The 20,488-nt window shown below is 40.0% G+C and overlaps 2 protein-coding genes across 5 annotated transcripts; one reads left to right on the top strand and one right to left on the bottom strand.

Annotated features, from left to right (window-relative positions):
* Positions 1-1,292: 1,292 nt before the first annotated feature.
* On the bottom strand, positions 1,293-14,003 carry LOC112576815 (bromodomain-containing protein 7-like). Of its 3 annotated transcripts, none has more exons than XM_025259569.1 (15): positions 13,881-14,003; positions 13,369-13,598; positions 9,876-10,108; positions 9,587-9,731; positions 9,286-9,396; positions 8,525-8,685; positions 8,079-8,196; positions 7,544-7,616; positions 7,240-7,350; positions 6,660-6,795; positions 6,067-6,178; positions 5,523-5,633; positions 5,250-5,289; positions 2,408-2,554; positions 1,293-2,180 (listed from the first exon to the last, which is right to left on the bottom strand). In XM_025259569.1, the coding sequence occupies exons 1-15, from the start codon at positions 13,933-13,935 to the stop codon at positions 1,762-1,764; spliced, it is 2,202 nt and encodes a 733-aa protein (XP_025115354.1). In that variant the 5' UTR covers positions 13,936-14,003; the 3' UTR covers positions 1,293-1,761. The 3 variants fall into 3 exon arrangements, with proteins under 3 accessions (XP_025115354.1, XP_025115355.1, XP_025115356.1); XM_025259570.1 differs by having other exon boundaries at positions 13,369-13,595; XM_025259571.1 differs by having other exon boundaries at positions 13,760-13,885.
* On the top strand, positions 13,969-20,160 carry LOC112576816 (solute carrier family 52, riboflavin transporter, member 3-B-like). Of its 2 annotated transcripts, none has more exons than XM_025259573.1 (7): positions 13,969-14,040; positions 14,645-14,780; positions 15,046-15,235; positions 15,730-16,385; positions 16,675-16,918; positions 17,336-17,536; positions 17,895-20,160. In XM_025259573.1, exons 3-7 carry the CDS (start codon positions 15,059-15,061, stop codon positions 18,090-18,092), a joined length of 1,476 nt encoding a protein of 491 aa, XP_025115358.1. In that variant the 5' UTR covers positions 13,969-14,040; positions 14,645-14,780; positions 15,046-15,058; the 3' UTR covers positions 18,093-20,160. The 2 variants fall into 2 exon arrangements, with proteins under 2 accessions (XP_025115358.1, XP_025115357.1); XM_025259572.1 differs by lacking the exon at positions 13,969-14,040 and adding an exon at positions 14,077-14,381.
* The last annotated feature ends 328 nt before the right edge of the window (positions 20,161-20,488 follow it).

The following is a 20,488-nucleotide window of genomic DNA, read 5'->3' as shown; positions in this document are numbered from 1 at the left end:
TATTAAATTTTTAAAAATACATTGATAAAGGTTTTGTCCCAACTTACTGAGATGTACTAATGGCAGCTCAGTATTTCCATATGGTATCCAGCACTCTGCTTGTACATTATTGTCAACACTCATGAAGTAATAACACACACTCCCCCACCCACCTCTTACATACTTGGGTTCTTTTCATTTGTCAATGATGGTTTCTGATATGCGGTGCTCTGAATACCAATAGCGTCTGCCCAATTATTATTTTTTGGTGACTCTTTAAACAAAAAATTTAGTACAGCGGAACCTTGGGTAGTGAATGCCCTGGATAGCAAATATTTCGGATAACGAACAATAATTTTGTTAAAAATTTGTCTCGGATAGTGAACAAAATTTCAGATAACGAACAGCCACGCAAACCACACTGTGACTGAACAGCATGTCATCATTCGTGCTCGAGACACAGTTACAACCGGTCCTTCCTGTACACGAAAGCCTTATTCAGAAAGTGCTTTGATGTAATGAATGATACCAACTTACCTCTCAAGGACTTCTAGAAGAATCACTTCAATGTTTTCAATTGTGTTCATCTTATCGATAGTGCTTGGAACCAAGTGACCTACAATGAATTCAGGATGCAGGAAACTCTGGCCTGACTGTGGCAGAGCGAGATTTTGAAGGATTCAAACAAGACATTGTTGATGACATTGTTTCCCTGGGCCAAAGCATGGGGTTGGAAGTGGATAATGACGATGTTGATGAGCTTGAGGAGGAGCATGATAACGAATTCACTACTGAAGAGTTGCAGCACCTTCAGGCTGAGCAAGAAAAGAATTTAGCTGAGGATATGTCTTCGGAGGGGAAGAGGAAGGGAAGGAGGAACCCAAGTTCAATGTTTAAAGAAATGTGTGCGAAGTGGGGGGAATTGCAACTGTTTGTAGAAAAGTCTTTCCCTAACAGTGCGATAGGCAATAGGAGCCTAAACATGTTCAATGATAATGTGATGTATTACCAAAGTGTTTTACAAAAAGGCAGAAGCAACAGACACTGGACAAGTATTTTCCTTCAACCGCAAAGCTACAGAAAAGGGAAGTCTCCCCCGATTTTACAATGTCACGTGCTCATAGAGGGGGAATACAAGCAGTAATTTCACCCCTTCCTCCCCACACCTCCATCCACCCACGCCGTCAAAACGGCAAGTTTTCTGATGTTTACTAAATGTTTTCTTGTGTTTAAATGCTTTCGTTAATGTTTTTATGTTTAAGTCCATTATTTAACTTTCAAATATTAGCGAGTCAACAGGGACTAGGAACCAATTCAATCTATTTCCTTTATTTCTTATGGGAAAAATTGTTTTGGATAACGAACATTTCGGATAACGAACAGCTTTCCAGAACGGATTGTGTTCATTAACCGAGGTTCCACTGTACTTGCTGCATTCGGAAAACTGATTCTTCTGTGTTGAAATTCTTCCCAATTTCTGGTTAAGAATCACAGATTACAACCCATCAAAGTTTGAAGTTAAGTCTTGTCTTTTCCTGAAATTACATAACAGATCTGATGTGGAGGCCATATGCAGGACTTCTGACCAGCATTTTTATCCTACCCAACAATTACACTGAAAGCATTGTGACCACACAGACACAGGCAACTTGTCCTGCAACTGCACAGGCTGTATAGACATGCAATTTGTCCTGCAACCACAATATTCTTCCAAAGAAAGTATTTTTGGTAACCACGGCAGCACTATGCATGAAGAAGCTATAATGCAAGGTACTTGGTGCTTCAGCTGTCTTCTATTGTTTGTCCATCCATCATGGTGGGACTCGGAAAGAACTCATTCAGGTTGGCTGTATCATCAGCCATTTCTTCATCTTCCTCATCATCATCTCCCATTCCTCCCTCATCTTCCCCCATGTCATCGTCATCATCATCATCCTCATCTTCCTCCTCTTCTGTTGCTTGTGAGGCAGACACACTCTCGGACACACTTGCTGGTGCGGTGCCAGTTGAGGGAAGGTTGTCAAGATGCTCTAGTGAGTCCTCACCTGGCAGGTCGTTTTCACCATGGTCATCATGTGAGGTTGGAGAAGCAAGTGAATGGCCTGCAATTCCCATGGCCGAACGTAAACTCTGTACACTGACTAGGTCTCCAGGAGCTACATCCTTTGCAAGGTCAGTCAGACCTTGAGTTACCTGTGCAGCTGTCAAAAAAAAAAAAAAAATCCAACATTTGACTTAGTGTTTGAATTTTTTGGACAAGCTGGGTCCTAACTTATAAAGGTAACACTTCATTTTTTCATTAAAGTGTAAACTTATAAGACATGATGTAATTGTAAGGTATAATAGAAATGCAAAGCACTAAAGTTTTCCTTCAGTCATGCACACAGAAAATGTTGACAAAGGAGGTCACACAGACCCACACACTCACCAAGTTCCATTTCTTGAGGTGAGGGTGGTGGACAATGAGCTAAGTGAGGTGGTGGTGGCTGACTCAGCCGAAGCTCCTGGGCTTGGTGAAGGTCACTGATCAGAGATGCTGTAGCAAGGAGTCGTTTTTGAACTGGGTCCTCCATCACTGATTCAGTTCAACAAAAATTGATGATGAACAGCAAATCATAATACGGAATAAAAGTTCCAGGATAAACAGTGACAAAACTGGGCTTACACAATGTGTGTGGGAAAGGAAGCAACTCTTGCTAAAGGTATAGCAAAGCAAAAGAAAAAAACTGTAGATGGTGGTACATGCAGACAACATACTGAAGACAAAAACCATGGACAGCCAGTCCTCACTGAAATGGTGACAATTGTTTAAGTAATGCACCCTTGGACTACCACACAATGAATTTTGGAAAAAGAGTAGATGGAAAAAGTACAGAAAAGCAAGCACTTTCAAAATGATAACTCTGGGAGGACATTATTAAAATAGCATTACTATCCAGCTGTCAATGAACAAGAATTTGCTGACTTTATTTGAATTCCTCAACAAAGTATTAACAGCTAAAAGTGGAGATAGAAATACCAACAAAACTGAAACTGAATGGGTGAACAACAACAGTAACAGCTTTAGCAGATATGTCAAATGGATGAGCAATAACAGCCCCAGCACAGACATCAAAGTGAAGGGCAAGAAAGTAGAGACAGTCAGCAGTTACAGTTACCTGGAATCAATGGTACTGATTACAGCATTCTGAATACACTTGAACAAAATTTTTCTCCCAAAAACATCAAACTAGTTTGCTCTTTGGTCAACTCCATCTCCCTGTAAAATTTGAGACTACAGTGTTGACAGCAGACTTGCAAAAAAATAAAAAATATGCCAGGGGAAGGAGATAATACAGGAAGAGCCTTCATGCCTCTGATAAAGACTGTTCTACTAATCACAAGCCTAAAAAAAGAATTAGACAAATATGTGCACCCTGCTAACAACAGGGTACAGATACAAAGTGCAATGGAAACAAATCAAGGTCACTACGATTCTTTCTTTTATTCTGTCGCCCTCCAGGGGGTATTGAGAAATTAGGAAGTATCAATGCATATACATTCACATTCTTATCATTAAATATAGGCTGTCTCTCATTCACATATATTCAAAATCATCCACTCATTCTTTCCTTTTTCCAATCACTTAGTGTAAACTTGGATATTGTAATCGAGTAGGTTAAAGCATCTGGACATATCAGAACATAGGATAACCACTCTCTTGTTCTCCCTCACTCTCTTTCACAGGTGTTCTGTATTCTTTACTATTTCTTTATCACAGGGGTAATGTACATATTAGTGCACTCCCATCCATCCCTGTGTACAATATATCCCATACACACACGTTTTATCAATTTAACTAATTTACTGTTCTTAGTAATAACTTTACAAATTGAGATAGTCTACTGAGGGTCTTTTTATTTTTTGAGGCTAATAAAGATTGGAATTTGTAAGCATTTGGGTTACGAGTATAGTAGCTTGGTAAGTATTTTTTGCGCTGGGTATCAAATTTGTTACAATTAAAAAGATAATGGAATTCATCCCCTATGTCCTTGGTGTTGCAGAGTCTACAGAACCTTTCATTTCTAGGGATATCTGTTTGCCTACCTTTATTCACTGGAAAGTGGTTATTCAATGACCTAAATTTTATTAAAGGGAGGTAATCATGTGGGGGTAGGATTTTTAAGTAGGGTTCTAGTAAGAAGCTGCTTTTAAACATTCTATAATTTGAGTATATTTGTTTGGAGTCTAGTTCCCCTAACCAATTCTGGATATACTGGTCCTGTAGGGACCTATCTACTCTCTTCTTGAACCAATCACCTGTTATGTTTATGCTTTTCTGGTTTATCCATATTCCACTTAGGCCAAGGTCTTGCAGCGTTGTCTGGATAGTACTGATATAGCTAGACTTAAGAATGTTTGTTTCGTGTAGATTTAAGAGCATTCTATATGTAGTGCTTGATAGTTTATTACTGTTGCTAATCAATTTAAACCAAAAGCTAAGCATCCTACTTTTAATAAGAAGATTAACAGGGAAGCGACCACATTCTCCAAGCACTATACAAGATGGGGTGGACTTTCTTATTTTGAGGACCATTTTATAAAATCTTAGCTGTAGTTTACCACAAATGTCACTAATTCCTGATGCCCATATTTCACAACCATAGGTAAGTACTGAAAGAACAATTCTGTCAAACATGTCAAGTTGAATATCTAGTGGTAGCTGTGACTTTTTGCATTTTTTCAGTAGAGCAAACATGGCTCTTGAGGCTCTGTCATATAGGTCTTTTTGTGCTACTAGAAATTTGTTATTGTAGTTTAGTTTCAGGCCAAGATAGGAGTAATAATCTACTATTTCAAGTTTTTCACCGTTATAAACAAATGTTGGTTTCTTTTTTATTTTACCTCTAGAGAAAATAACTATTTTTGTTTTTGTCTGAGATGTGGAAATGAGCCTGCGAGGAAAAGTCCAGACAAGGAGCAGCTTTACACCCTTTATGTTTTTAGGATGCATATGGATATGCAGTACACTTGCATATCTCATTTTTTCTTAAAGCCATTTTAGCCATATTTCAAGCAGAAAATAAAGTATAGCAAAATTAACTCAAGGGATATTAAGTGCAACTAAAATGGACAATCATTGTTAACTACAATGGACAATCATTGTACTGCTGGTCAGATTTTGGCGAAACTCTTTATTTTAGCAATGGGAATGCACACACATACACTTTCTCTCTCTCTCACACACAATCCCCCACACACTAACAAAACTAAACTAGATGCACATGTACCTGGAGAAGTGGAGTCTTCCAAAGGAACCTCAGTCTGCTGCTGTTAACACAGAACAAGAATGCTTTCATTGTTTCTCAGTGCCAATGTTTACGATCTCCAAACTTAAATCACATGTTAGTTAAATACACACACTTATACTAAGCTTGTGTATCCACACACAACCCATTGTGTGCCAAGAAGCATGCTGTACTTTCATATCAATAAGTCATACTAATAAACAGTTGCTTAATACAGGCACGACACAAAGAGTATGTAGGCCAAGCTGCACACACCTGGTCATGGTGTTGTGTGGTGTTGGTGCTGTCCAGACAACTTCCAATGCCAGCAGCCTCACTACCAGCATCCCCCTCTTCTGCTAGCCGCTGTTCCTCCTGGCGCCGTTGCTGCGAGACATTGGAGTTGTTGATAATGACTAATAGAATTAGTGCCATTACCCAATAACAAGGGCTAACATGAGACAACAGGGAACAATGTTCCTAGCCCTTTATTCAAAAAGGTTGGGGAAGTGGACAGCCAAGTGGTTAGAGTGCTGGCATTCAAACTGAGAGTACATTGGTTCAAAATTCGATTAGCACAGCAAACTTCCCCCAGTTGACCCAGCTTGTGGGAATGGGTACCTGACTCCTTAAAGGGTTGGGGAATGTAAGGCAGCGAGGGAGATGAGATAGGCACCGCCCTCATGTAAAGATGGCCCTGAGAAAAGACAGGTGTCCACACCAACGACCTGAAAGGTTAGGGGATGACCTTTACCTTTACTTAAAAGGACAATTACCCCCCAACACTCCCGAGCACAAGAACAAACCCACATCTGCCTACCTGCTCCAGCATGATGTTGGTGCGCGTGTGCTGGCCTTTTGTCAGCAAGTCTAGCAGATTGTTCACCATCCGAACAGCGTAATCTCCTGCTGTGGACACGAAACTCTGCACACTGTGTAAGCATCATGTCAATGAATGTTCACCCCAATAAGTTATAACACATTCACTTGCTTCTAGATACATTAGTCTCTGACATCTTCACTTGTTTCCACACACAGTAATCTCTGACCACTGTTAGTCTGCTGTGTCAGATTGTTACTAATTTGAAACTGCAGGAAAAACAGAAACAGATTTTTCTTCTGAATCTTAGAGTTTTACCTCCTTTTGCTCTTTGTAGATGTGTTTTTGAGACATGACATGTACAAGTATAAACCAAATACTTGCTGATCGTGTCTTTTGCAAGAACTGAAATCTCCTGTCAGATACATTTTATATCAGTGAAAATTCTATTCTAAAAACAACCAACCAACAACTGCTTGCTAATTCCAACAAGGCAGATACTGAAAACTACAGCATGTGAATATATCAGTGATCTTTGGGCGGCATTACATGTCTCACCTTCTGGCATACTGAACACCTGTCTCATCTCTCACCTTCTAGCATACTGCACACCTGTCTCATCTCCATAGGTGGCGAGCAGAAGGTCGGACTCCTCCTTGGTAATATTAGCAAAGGATGAGTCATACTGAGGAGCAAAACTGCTGAACGGTCCATAGTTCAAATACACCACTGCAAATGAAGTGACAGCATATCTACACAATTTACTTGGGAAAAACAGACCAGCGTGTACAGCAAGCTACATTCCACTATTCTGGTCACCTCCTACATGACAGGATGGCACCTGATGATTTATGCAAACCTTCACTCATTATGTGAAGTTCTCAAGCTAACATACAAAATAAAAACAGCATAATCATTTCACAAGTAAACAGCAAAGATAAAAGAAAAAGATAAAACTGAACAATGAATAGAATAGACAAATGGCAGGTCCCAGTGTGAAGCTAATTTTGCATCTTTTATCTTATTCTTCTGCTACTAAACAACTCATAGAATCCATCATAGAATGAATAAGCATGAGGTACCATACAGTGTGTGCTTGTGGACAGTATAACTGCACACTAAGGCTGACTGTGTCAGTAGCTCTGCAGAATCAAGTGAATTGAAGACACTTACGTGGAGAAACCTTGTTGCGCCTGTCCTCCTTGAAGCTGTTCACACACCCTGAACCAGTAGCAAGTTTACCGACCACCTCCCCCAGGTTTACCACGCGTTCTGTCTCACTCACTATGACACACAGTATACACACATGCTTATCAAAAAACTTTTACAATGAAGACTTTTTATGACTTCGTGGGACCCCCTTCTCCCCACCAAACTATTTTAAGAAACTACTGAGTGCACTAAAGCCTCTTGTGAAAAAAATTTCAAGTGTAAATATTACATTCTCTTTCATGTTATAAAGCTGATATGCACTCACCAATTCCTTCATTCTCAGGGTTGATGATGTTGAGTGTGGTCACACCCTTCTTGTTCTGCCGCAAGAAAGCAAGCTGCAACAAACAAGCTCTCTCATTGAGCAAGACCTGTATGGAATGCCAATATAGCTCTAAACACATTAGCAGCCTGAAAATACGCATTTAGTATTATATGCAAATTCATTACTACATACACATTTCTTATTCTGTGCATTTTCATCCAGTCATTTGCAACTTGTACACTACTTACATGCCCACATAGTGTTGACATAGACATCATTAAGTAACTTTCCAATTACACTCAGTTGCACAAAGGCCATTCATGATAGTTTTCAACAGTGACTTCCATCTTGCAAACACTGATGTATTATTACAACTTTGACATGTACAAGTTCTTGATAGGATAAATGGTATACCAAGTTACTAATTCTTCTATCAACAAACATTTTGTCATGACTATAGGAAAAAAAGTTTGTTGTAAATGCATTCAAACTAACAAAACTAGGCACTTGACTGACTTTAACCACTATAACATACATCTGTCTTTGGTCTGCGCAGTGCCAGTTCTTCCTTGGCCTCCTTAGCTGCTGCCTGGGCCTGGGCAAGAATTTCCTCAGGACTAAGATTGTCAGGGAAGGGCTCAAAGGGACTCAGCCTGGTCAAGACAAGGATAACAACTGTTTCAGAAACCACTAATTTATTAGATCAGCACATGGTTGTTAATTTTGTGATCTTTCTTTATTTATTTCATAGGACACACTGAGACCTTCCCATCTTCTAGCCAACAACAGACTGCCCACCCCTTTGCTGATGATGAAGTATGTAAAAGAGAAACAGCATGCTTTTAACCCCCTTGCACACAATCGCCATGTCACTGATTGCCTTCTGAAGTCTTTCCAACCTATAGGCTGATATTTAGTCAAACAGAGTTATCTTCAATAAAGAAAGTGACAGATGACTTATATGACATGTCTTCTACTTACACAGTTTTTGTGGACTTTGATTTAGATTTGTCTTTGATCCTTAATTCCTCTGAAAGGGTTGGCATATCTTCCAACACTTTCCCATTTTCATCAATGCCTATTTCAGCCAATGTCAGATTTGCAAGAAAACTGTGTGTCTTTTTCAAAGACAATAATTTTTCCTGCAACAGTAGGAGTTTGGTGTCAACGAATGTCTTTCTTGCAGCTGTAGACCAGGAACTTCATACACCATGGCCTTGACCATGAAATAAAACAAGAAAATTAACAGATTTGCTCCATATTCAGTTATTATCCAGTTTTGTCATTAATGTCAATATATAATATAATTCTAAGGCAACTGGTGTCAAGCAGAGGGATTTAGCTTCCTTTTGAAATCAGTAAAGTGTCAGAAAGGTTTCAAGCATTTTTCCCTATACCAGAACATGTACTAGCAGGAGAATTCGTCTTACTAAGATCAGGTGAAGATTATATTTGTATTAAGATCAGTTAAACATTATACTAGGCCTGTAGGCAAAAGTACCAGGAACTTAAATCATTTGTACTCTTAAAAAATATTTCAATATGTGACATCTGTTCTTTCACTGGCATAAATGCATCTTCACATCCACACACACACTTGTGCAAAAATACAAAAACATATAGGCATGCATGAACACACACATATATGCACATACAGGCATGCATGCGAACACATGGGAGTGATGCCTACTCTGCCGCCCTCACACTCAAGCACCTCTCTGTTGTCACCCATGCGGGCCTACCTTGCTGAGCTGCTTGAGACCAATGTGCAGCAGGCGTTTGGCCTCCTTGTAGTACACTGTCTCTGGACGATTGTATGTCATGGCATTGTTGCACATTAAGACAAAGTCTTTCTGTGACAACAAACATTTTCCATTACAGCAAATGTGTTTAGGTTTGGACTCGCAAAGCAAAACATGACTATTTATATTCAGTTCAAGTTATTTATCACTAACATCATCGTGTGAACATTTGTTTGTAAAGTTGATAATTTTATTTGTCTAGCTACTGATGCAAGAAAAGTTAAGAAACAGATGTTCTGACCTTGTACTCCATAATGCTGCGATACTCATTTCGCTCTAGTTTCAGCTGCATGGTACTGAAGTCCATGGGATTAAGAATAATGCTGGAGTAGCCAGGAGCTATGGCATCTGTCACTGGGTATGCAAAAAATCCATTGACATCCTTGCTGCAGCAAAAAATCATGCATTGCATTCTATTACAGTGAAGGATGTGAATGCATCTGAATTTAAAAGAACCAAATATCTGTATAAGCTTAATGACATCTCCTTTTCATAGTTTGAATTGAAAGAATAAAGTGGCAACTACTTACTTTTGAAGAATTTTTTGCAGGTACTCTAAACACTGTCGAAGAATGGCACCATCGTCAGTATACTTGGTACAGGAACGGTGAGGTCGTTCTTCTACCACTTCTACAGGTGCTGAAATATGACTGTCTGATTCCACGCAAATCTTTTTGTGAGGTCGCTCATCATCCAGCATGATTGATGAATCATCTGCACCCATGTCTACATCCTGGTGACTTCGCCTATGACTTATTTCCACCTAAATCACACCACTCAGCACTTACATTATGCATGTAATTACACAATTTTCAAAATACTTAAACCACAGCGTCTGTCATAAAAATTAAATACTATAAAACTCACATAGATCTGGAAATAATGCCCAGAAACTGATTTACTCTTTTAACTTTATCATGTTTCTTTATGGCAATATAGTTTCAGAGACCTGCCTTGACAGCTAACAACTATTAGTCTTAGTATTATAACAAACAGTCTATCTATCTATCTATTCCTCTTCGTGCATCAGGTTGCACATAAGACCTCAGCCAGAGTCCACACCGATGTCGATCGGCTGAAACCCGCTCCAGGTGACCCCATGTCCAACCCTTTCCCTTCATCTCCCTTTCCACTGTTCTTGGAAGACGTCAAGCCTGTTACTGATCATCTTCCATGATCGTGATCCGTAAAGGAGGGTGCTGATCACAGTTGACTCGAAGATTCTCAGCTTGATCTTCTGGCTGATGTTTTTTGCCGTCCAAGTGCTCCTGAGTGAGGCGAAGGCCTGGCTGGCTTTGGCCAGTCGGGCTCAAATCTCCACCTCCGCATCCCCGGTGTTTGACATTTTGGACCCAAGATAGGTGAAACTGTCAACTTCCTCAATCTCTTCTCCATTTAGTTTGATGCTGTCTTGGACTCTGGCGTTCACTCTCATACTTCTTGTTTTCTTTGCGCTGATCTTCAAGCCAAGGTTTCCAGCTGTTTCTGAGAAGGCATTTGTTTTTTCCTGCATGTCTTGGTGGCGGTGTGACAGCAGGGCAATGTCATCAGCAAAGTCTAAGTCTTCCAGTGCTGTTGTTGCTGTCATAGTCATGGTCTATCGGATCCCTCTCCTCTCACTGTCGTTGGAAGTCTTCATGATCCAGTCCATGGCCAGGATGAAGAGGAACGGCGACAGAATGCAGCCCAGCTTCACCCCAGTACTGACGTTGAAGGGGTCTGTGAGCTCCGTGTCACAGACAACCTGGGATTTGAGATCGTTGTACAGCATTGCAATGACCTGAACAGTTTTGCAGGGACTCCGTAATGCCTCAGGATCTTCCATAAGGTCAAAAGCCTTCTCCGTGTCGATGAAATGGATGTACAGCGGTGTGTTCCACTCATTGCTTTGCTCCAGTATTTGTCGCAGAATGAAGATGTGTTCAGAGCAGGATTGCCCAGGGCGAAATCCTGCTTGCTGTGGTCGGAGGTCTTTCTCAAGGGTTGCCATCAGTCTTGACAAAACAATCTTGCTGAAGACCTTGCTGGTGAGGGAAAGAAGTGTTATGCCCCTCCAATTATTGCAGTCTCCAAGATCTCCTTTCTTGGGTAATTTGAAGATGAGCCCTGTCTTCCATGCATCAGGGACCTGCCCTGATTCCCAAACTTACCTGAAGATTTCAGTCAGCATGGGAGCTGTCACATTCACATCTGCTTTCAACATCTCTGCTGTTATTCCATCTGCCCCTGGTGCTTTGCCGCTCTTCATTGCCTTGATTGCTGCTGTCACTTCTTCCAGGCTTGGTCGATCTGCAGATGTCAAGGTCTATAGCTGCTGGCTGGATGTCTGCAAGCTGGTAGGGGTCTGGTCTGTTCAGAACTGACTCAAAATGCTCCCTCCAGCGCTGCAGTTTTCCTGTCTCTCCCTTGATAGCATTACCATTCACATTTTTCACTGGCACATCACTGTTCTTAAACCCGTTGTTTAGCTGTTTGTTTATCTTGTACAGTGTCTTCAGGTCCTTTTTTTCTTGCTGCTATTTCAGCTTCATCTGCCAGCTTCTCTATGTAGTCTCTTTTGTCGGTTCTTGCCATCCTCTTTACCTCTTTGTTTAGTTTTGTATATCTTTGTCTGAGTTGTTCCTTCAGGCGTTCAGACCTGGTGCTGTTGATTTTTTGTTTGGCTGACTTTCTCTCGTCTATCTTCTTCCATGTCTCTTCTCTGATCCACTGTTCTTTCTTCTTACGTTGGAAGCCCAGTATTTTCTCTCCTGTTTCCTGTAAGACTCGAAGTCGTCTAAGGTCATCCCTTGTTGGTTTCCTAGTGCCTGGAACCTGTTCTTTACTTTCATAGCAAAGGCCTGTTTGGTGGCTGGATTTTTCCGTTTGCCGGAGTCCACTCTCTGCTTGTGTGTCTGTTTTCCTCGTGATCGACGTAGCTTCAGAGAAACTGCGGCTATCACAAGAGTGTGGTCACTGGCAATGTCTGCTCCTCTGTAGGCTCTGACATCTTGAAGTGAGCTTTTCCATCTTCGGTTGATGATGACATGGTCTATCTGGTTCATTGTGATGTTCATCTGGTGATGTCCATGTTGCCTTGTGGATGTCTTTGTGTTGGAAGAGTATGCCTCCAATCAGTAGGTTGTCTTCTTCACAAAAGTCTGCCAGTCTCTCTCCGTTGTCATTGATGGTTCCGATTCCATGTTTGCCCATGACATGCTCCCTGCAGGTGTTGTCACTTCCCACCTTGGCATTCAGATCGCCGATGATGAGCAACATGTCGTGGGCTTGAACGCTCTACGAGGTTGCCTGGAGCTGATCGTAAAAAGCATCCTTGTCTTCTGCCTCAGAGTCTTCTGTTGGTGCATAGCAAGCTGGCACTGTCAGCTAGGTGTACTTTGAATGGAATCTTGCTCTCAAAAGCCTGGGTCCATAAGGCTTCCATTCCAGCAGTGCCTTTTCAGTTTTCTTGTTGAGGAGTAGAGCTACTCCTTCAGAGTGCTGGCCATCTGATCTTCCTGAGAACAATATGCTAGTCTCCTCTTTCCTGTGCCAGTCCATCTGACCTCACTGACTCCCAGGATGTCCAAGTTGTAGTTGTCAAACTCCTTGACTAATTGGAGCATCCTGCCAGTCTGGTACAAGGTCTGGACGTTCCAGCACCCCACCCTCAACTTTTGCTTTGGCTTTAGTAAATCCACTGTCGGGGCGACAGTCTCATAAGTCCAGTCTCCTGGCGTGTATCATTACCCTCGCCAACCGTAGCAAGTATTCTGGTATTGGTTCTATTTTTCACATGGTGGGGTTGTTAGCCCTACCACAACCTAATTTACTTCTAGGTGAGGGGTCCACCTTAGTCACCTCTTATGACATGCCTGACTAGATGGCAGGGACCCTATTCTTACAATGATCGCTAGGCAAGGGGTGCCACAGGGTATAACAAACAGTATACATGTATAACTTATAAGCAAACAAACTAATGGCATCTCAAAAAATAAATACAAAAACTACGCTAATCTATACAAAAAAGTGAAGAAAATCCACCTCGATATCTTTGTCCCTTGAGTCTTTTTTCTTTTTCTTCTTCTTGTGCTTGTGTTTTGGACGTTCTTCGCCAATAGAAGAGGTGAAGGTGTCAGAAGTGTCCTGTAGGCCTACCTTCAATACAAGTTTCAATGGCTTTTCCATCTTTTCTATGGGCTTTTCTCCTTCTGCGCTTTCTTCAATCATCTCTGAGGCATCTTGCGGTAATCTACTCCCATCTTCCTCTCCTACTATGTATACACACAAACACGCGCAAGTTCGTTAATGCTTACGTGTCTACATCAACATGCACGCAAAAAAGGTTGCAGATGGTTAAAATGGGGTACAGAAAGGGGTCAAAACCCGTGCAAGTCCTTATACTTTTGTCCACCAAATAAATATGCAAACTTACGAAAACAAAGCAATGGTTCCAACATGAGCTGCTTCTCATCTATCCAATGCTTTCATTTAACGGCTCAAACTACGTTTGCCTGTAAACGAAATGTATCTTTCAACCATCTAGTTTGATTTACCTTCAAGGACATCTATCTTTTTGTCGGATTTATGTTTTTTATGCCGTTTCCCCATGTTAGGAAAGTACAACAGCCGAGTGGTGTCGGCCACTTGACTTCCGCTTCCGGTGCGGGGCCGGCAAAGCCAGCAGACGAGTACAACCATCGTTTGACAAAACTTGTAGGTTATGTATTCCGGTTTGTCCTGTCAATTGTCTTCTGACACCTCTTTGTAATTATCTAATGACATTTATGTTTTCTTTTACTCGTCTTATTCAAAATAGGTGGAACGCGTAGTGATGCGTCATTATAAATAATGTTGCGATGCCGTCAGGCGTCGACTTGAGTCGGGAAGAGTCGTCTGCTCCGCTGTCATTCAGTTGTTATTTATTTTCGCCGATACTGTAGATTCATCTCAAACTTGACAGTTTTGGACGTGACAACCTTGGACTCAAGTTTTCACAGGCTTTTTTTTGTTCGCCTTAAGCCGTTTGCTGTGGCGTGAGCTTCCCACAATTACAGGTTGACTGTTTAAAGAATGCACTCAGATACAATTGAAAATGTATAAGTGACATGAACAAACATTTCGTTTATTTTGTTTTGTTTTATTTATTTCTATTGTGTCTCGAACTTATCAAACCTCATCGGAGTTAGAGTCATGAGAAAAAATGGAGGGGGGGGGGGAAGTCTGGTCCACTATGCATAGTGTATGCACCAGTCAGTTACTTCATGGATGTAACAAGATGCTTTCTTGCGCTGTCTCATCATGACCGTGTGTCCTGTAGGCTCGCTAGAGGTCAACAGGAGGGGAACGTGGCAAGAAAAACAGGATCTTGACAACAGAGAAAACAGAGAGGATCCTGTTGCCAACTGTATTTGTTACTCCTGTGTCGCATACAAGGACTTCATCAACTGTTTATTGTAAGTGAACATAAGATTAATTGTAAATTGCAAGGTAGTGATTATTGAAGGCAGAGAATGTGTGTGTGTGTATTCATTGCGGCATGCAATTTATCATTTGATACAATATTGAACAAATATTTGACAAAACTGTTATTGTACAACAGTAACAATTACATAGATAAAATGAACTTACTGAAAGACATAAGTGACACAAGACAAGGTTTTCTGAAGGTTTTGTATGACTAGAATGTGCATTGAAAGTGACTACTGGTTGTGTGTGCAGTAAACAAAGGGCCATGAGTCAAGATCTTCTACAAATTGGTGGCACAAACTTGCTGGTGTTTCTGCTTGTGGTACTGTTTGCAATATCCTCTTGGATAGACATCAATGGTCTATGGGTAGAACTTCCTATCATGGTGCAACAACTGCCTGAGGGCTGGCACCTGCCCTCGTATATGACAGTCATCATCCAGGTAAAAGATTTAGTTGGTTATTGTTGGTGTGAAAATTGAAGGACATATTTGTAAATGGTTCACCCACTATTTTCTTTTGTAGTGTATTAAGGGATTTTTGTAAGCTTTATAATTATTCTTTAGCAGTAATTTTTAGCACCTTTAGATAATTGACTGGAGTAGTACGTGGCAGGTCCCGTAACTTGGAGTTATTAGCCCCTCTCCCTTTTTTTCTTTATTTCCAGCTTTCAGGACAAGTTTAAAACTTTCTTTAACCTTTTCTTGTTTATAACTAGTGAATCTTTTACCCTCAAACTTACTTATAAAAGGTATATAATAATCATAAGAAGAAGAAGTCCTGGATACTTTGCCCTTTTGCATTCTTTGTTATGTCATTTACCTGTTTATTTTTGCATTTTGTCTTAGATGCCTTGAAACATGTTTTAATCTATTATTAAGCTACATTTATGTTTTTCTTCATGTATTGTCAGTAAAACATGAATATATCTGTTCAGGTGGCTAATATAGCACCACTGGCATACACTGTCACTCGCACAGTTTGTCCTGACCGTCAAGTGGAGCTGCCTGTTATCTACATTATCATAGTGACTGGTGCTGCTGCCTGTCTTCTCTTGCCCTTTTTCTGGGATGCCACAGCACAAGTTGCAGGAGAACAGCACAGCGTTGGCTTGCTGTCACTGCAGTTCTTTCTGGCACTTGTCGACTGCACCTCCTCGGTGGCATACCTGCCCTTCATGGGCAGCTTCAAGCCCCAATACCTGACCGCCTTCTACATTGGAGAAGGTCTCAGTGGCCTTTTGCCTAGCATGGTCTCCCTAGCACAAGGTGCAGGCAATCTGTATTGTTACAATCACACCAGCTACAGTAACATTACTATTGACGGTTACACTACTGTTGTACCTATTTTTACTTCCTACCCAGTGTATGAGACACCCAGGTTCTCCATCAAAATCTTCTTTTTCTTCCTCTTTGTTATGCTTGTGCTTAGCTGTATTGCCTTCACTCTTCTCAATTTCTGGGGCTATGCTGCCAAAGAAAAGGTGGAGTTGGATGCAGCTGATGATAAGAGTGAACACATGTCACATCTGTCTTCTGCCTCCATTCATGTCAGCAGTAGCTATGAACTGGGTGTCTATACCAATGACGCCAGGTAAGACAAATATTCATCTCTTGATATTTGGTATGTGTACATATGTGAGTAGTGCAGGACCAGTATATGTTAGCCTCTTGTGTTGACTTCTCCAACATGTCTGTACTACTTGTGAGTATGCATACCTTGATAGCATAGGTCTTTCCAATACTGTAGTTGCAGGGATGTGCAAGTTTTGGTGTGAATGAATGTTTCAGAATTCTGTTTATAGCTGAAGATCATACACTTTAAATATGAGGAAATGTGACTGCATTTATGTCTGTGTGCTTGCTTGTGTGTATGTGTTCAGCTTAATTGGTGCAGGGACCATTGAAAGACAAGAAGATGCAGACGCTAGAAACCAGCTTTTGCCAGCTCTGAATTTGATTGGAAATGGAGAAGATGAGTGTACCGATGTAATTGTTGTACAAAGTAAATGCCTTAACAAAAAGGAGTATCTAATCTTGTTGGTGCTGACAGCATGGGCTAACGCTTTGACTAATGGAATTCTTCCTTCCATACAATCATACTCATGTCTTCCTTATGGCATACAAGTAAGTTATAAATACTTTGTGAAAATACTTGGTCTAACTGGTCAAATAATAAGCAAAAATCTTGGTCCTGTCTGTTGTATCAGCATCTGGTTCTGATTGTATGTGGTGCAGATTTTTTATCAAAAGGCAGATCAGAAATATTTTTTTAAAACTTCTCATGCCACACTCATTGATGAATGACCAGGTATAAAACTTTACAAAGATTTTATTATCTATTGTCACCTGCATATCATGAGTTAGTAATCAAATATGAAAAGGAAATTTCGTAAAATGCATTGAATATATAGTGTATCAGTTTTTATGTCATAGCTAAGCATGCATCCTCATTATTTGTGTAAAGAATACACAGATGAATTCTTGCAAGTGTGGCCGAGAAATGATGTCGTTAAATGATGTAACTTGTGAGTCCTCTGTCAGGCTTTCCACCTGGCAGTGACACTGGCCAGTATCGCCAACCCTGCTGCCTGCTTCCTGGCTCTGTGTCTTCAAGCACGGACGTTGTGTGCAGTGATGATTCTAACAGTGCTGGGATCTTTCTTCTCAGCTTATATCATTTTCACTGCTGTCTCTAGCCCCATCCCACCTCTAAGCACCCACACCCTGGGATCTGTGATAGTTGTGAGTATTCCAGAACCAAAACACTGTTAGCTTATTGTAAAATATGTTGTGGACTGTGCCACTGTGCTTGTAACAACTTGTGAGTGCACATGCCTTTATATCACAAGTCTTTAAAATACTGTAGTTATTTGCTTGCAGACAGAGATCACTGCAGCTTATGTTCAGCTAAATATGGCCAAAAATGAACCGAGCAATATCATGCTTAATTAATGTTAATAATTTAACCATGCATTCCATTTTAAATATCTTTCTTATGCCTGCAGTGGAATCTTTAATTTTACAGGCAGGGAAATTCTATTTAAACTGCAGCTCACATAGACTGATATAAAATTAAATTAATGTTGCTATATATTTTCAGATTGCAGTATGGGTTCTGGCCATGTTTGTGTTGACACATATAAAGGTTTCTATGGCAGCTATGTTCCGGTTGGAGGGTAAGAAAGCCTTGTTATGGTGTGGGGCAGTAACTCAAGTAGGTTCGCTCACAGGTGCCCTCATTTCTTTTTTCCTTATAAACTTCTTCCAGGTCTTCAAGCAGGCTAGCCTTTGCAACTGATGGGTAATATTCAAGTGAGCTAGCCTTTTCTATGGTAATATTGACATCCATTTCTGGCTACATAACTTTCATTCCATGTGGCATTCTAAAGACACCATGTTGCTTGTGTTGCCTGTGTCCATGTGTGTGTGTTTTGTAAAGTGCCATGATCTCCCATTGTCCCAGGATATGGTGCTATATGTGACCCGCCACCACAGAATGAGTCAGAAATTTAGACTTTGCAGATTATAAGTTTTTAAAATGTACTGGTTTCAACCTTTGTTGGTTGTTCTTGTAGTCCTAAAATTGAGTGATATAAAAGTTTGAAGTGTGAAAATCCGATGGCACAAAGTTGACCCTAATCACCTTTGTAGGAAACTGCTCTGTGTGACTTAGACTCATTTTGTGATGGGTCACATATAAGTTCACTTTATTATTGTTAAATTGCTAAGCTCAGTTTATGACCAGATTTTCTCAGAACTAAAGCAATGCTGCTGTAACTAGTGACAATGACAATGACCAACGCTATTAATCCCAATGGGCAATTTCAACATGGGAAAGGTGCTCAGTTACTATATATAAGATTTAGTTACAAAAAAAGAGAGAAAATTGGTTACAGGTGAAAAATACAAGCAAGTGAAAGAGAATAAAATGAACAAGTGTAAAAGGAATGAGCAAGTGAAAAATATGAGCCTTTGATTTTTTGGATCTGATTTTTGAAAGGTATTGTGTGAGAAGAGAAAGGTATGTGTGTGGGGTGAGGAAGATATGTGTGAGATGATAGAAGGTATTGTATGAGGAGAGATAGGTGGTGTGTGTGTGAGAAGAGAAAAATAGTGTGTGAGGTGAGAAAGGTGTGTGAAGATAGAAGGTATTGTGTGAGGAGAGAAAGGCAGGTTTGAGGAGAGAAAGGTGTGAGGTAAAAGTGTATGAAGAGAGAATATATATGTGTGTGAGATTCAGAAGAGAAGGTATATGTGTGAGGTGAGAAATGTGCATAAAGTGAGAAGGCATGTGTGCAAGGAGAGAAATGTATGTGTGAGGTAAGAAAGGTATGTGTGATGGGAGAAGGTATGTGTGAAAGGAGAAAGATGAGATACACGTACTGATTAGACTTATTAGAGAGATAATTGAAGGGCTAGCTGTTGCTGGAGTTGCTGATTGCGATGCCTTGAGTTGTCAGCTATATTTATGTTGACTCTGAAATCAAATGAGACCTCCATCTTATAGATTATGTGTATGCAAGAGAGCATGTTTTTTATGTGAACATTCACACAGTGTTATTCAGAATCAAGCGAAAGGGACTTTTTTTTTTTTTTGATTACAGTGGATGTTTTTACTTTCTGTTTATAGTATCGGCTATAAAATTGTTACTGGAATCTGATGTTTACAAGCTTAGCATTATATTTTTGGGCGGAAAGTTTTCTATGTAATATCTTATAAGCCTGAAAAATGCTAAAAATGTAAAATATGTGGATTTTTTGCTAATGTGTGAACAAAGATTGATGCAGCCAGTCTATTTTGTGCATCAACATTTTTAACGCTGTCAGCATATTGACGATGACAGGTGCATTTTTTATGCATCAACATTTTTGATGCCATCAGCATATTTACAAGGACAGCTGCATTTTGTGCATCATGGTGATGGTGTATTTTATTACCAGTTTATTTTAGTTTTATTTTGGATACCGGTAAGCATGACAACAATTATATCATTTTCGTCAGTTCAAAGAATAAAAGTCTTCATTGAAACACGAAGCCAAACTGACGAGAGAACAATAAGACTGCTTTTTTAAAAAAAAATGTGGCTGTACATTAAATAATGCGGCACATTTTAATAAGTTTTAAAGGAATGACTGATTTATGCTTGGGACAAAAGAATCCTTTTCAAGGGAAATGTAAGGCAAAAAAAGTAGATAAATGTCTATTTGAATCAATACTTCACAAAGAGTTGTGGTAATGTTTCATTCGTTGTTGTTGTTTTTATTTGCTTTTCTTCTTTTTAGAATGTAGAGACCATTTTGGTTGAATCAAAAACAATGTGAAAACACTGATTTATGTGTCAAATAAAGACTTGCCTGCTTCATGATTTTGCTTCATTATTTATATTATGCAACACACAATTCTTCTCAAATCTTTTGCTGTATAAATTCATACAATAAATTCAAACGACTTATGAAAGAGAAAAAAAATCATATGCACTAATGACACTAAACCTGACAAGAATTGATAATAGAATTTGTAAAGCACATTTTCCCACGTGGATGTAAGTTTAATGTACCAGGTAGTACCTATGCCAACAAATATTTATGAAACAGTAAATGAATAAAGACATTGTATCATGAGTGCATAATTGTATCTTGATCAGAAGTAAAGAGTGATGCGAGGCCGCGAGGGAACAACTTGGGAGCACAACT

This window comes from Pomacea canaliculata, linkage group LG12, assembly GCF_003073045.1.
Source record: "Pomacea canaliculata isolate SZHN2017 linkage group LG12, ASM307304v1, whole genome shotgun sequence".
Classification (NCBI taxonomy): Eukaryota; Metazoa; Mollusca; class Gastropoda; order Architaenioglossa; family Ampullariidae; genus Pomacea; species Pomacea canaliculata.
The sequence above is the reverse complement of the archived record's forward strand: the minus strand, read 5'-3'. Positions and strand labels throughout refer to the sequence as shown.

Excerpts from the sequence above, each read along its gene's own strand:
- LOC112576815 (XM_025259569.1), bottom strand. The coding sequence starts at position 13,935 with ATGGGGAAACGGCATAAAAAACATAAATCCGACAAAAAGATAGATGTC. Across the intron at positions 9,397-9,586 it reads GCAGCATTATGGAGTACAAG|AAAGACTTTGTCTTAATGTG; the intron begins GTCAGAACATCT and ends TTGTTGTCACAG. Across the intron at positions 5,634-6,066 it reads CCAACATCATGCTGGAGCAG|CAACGGCGCCAGGAGGAACA; the intron begins GTAGGCAGATGT and ends AATGTCTCGCAG.
- LOC112576816 (XM_025259573.1), top strand. The coding sequence starts at position 15,059 with ATGAGTCAAGATCTTCTACAAATTGGTGGCACAAACTTGCTGGTGTTT. Across the intron at positions 16,386-16,674 it reads GTCTATACCAATGACGCCAG|CTTAATTGGTGCAGGGACCA; the intron begins GTAAGACAAATA and ends GTATGTGTTCAG. Across the intron at positions 16,919-17,335 it reads GTCTTCCTTATGGCATACAA|GCTTTCCACCTGGCAGTGAC; the intron begins GTAAGTTATAAA and ends GTCCTCTGTCAG.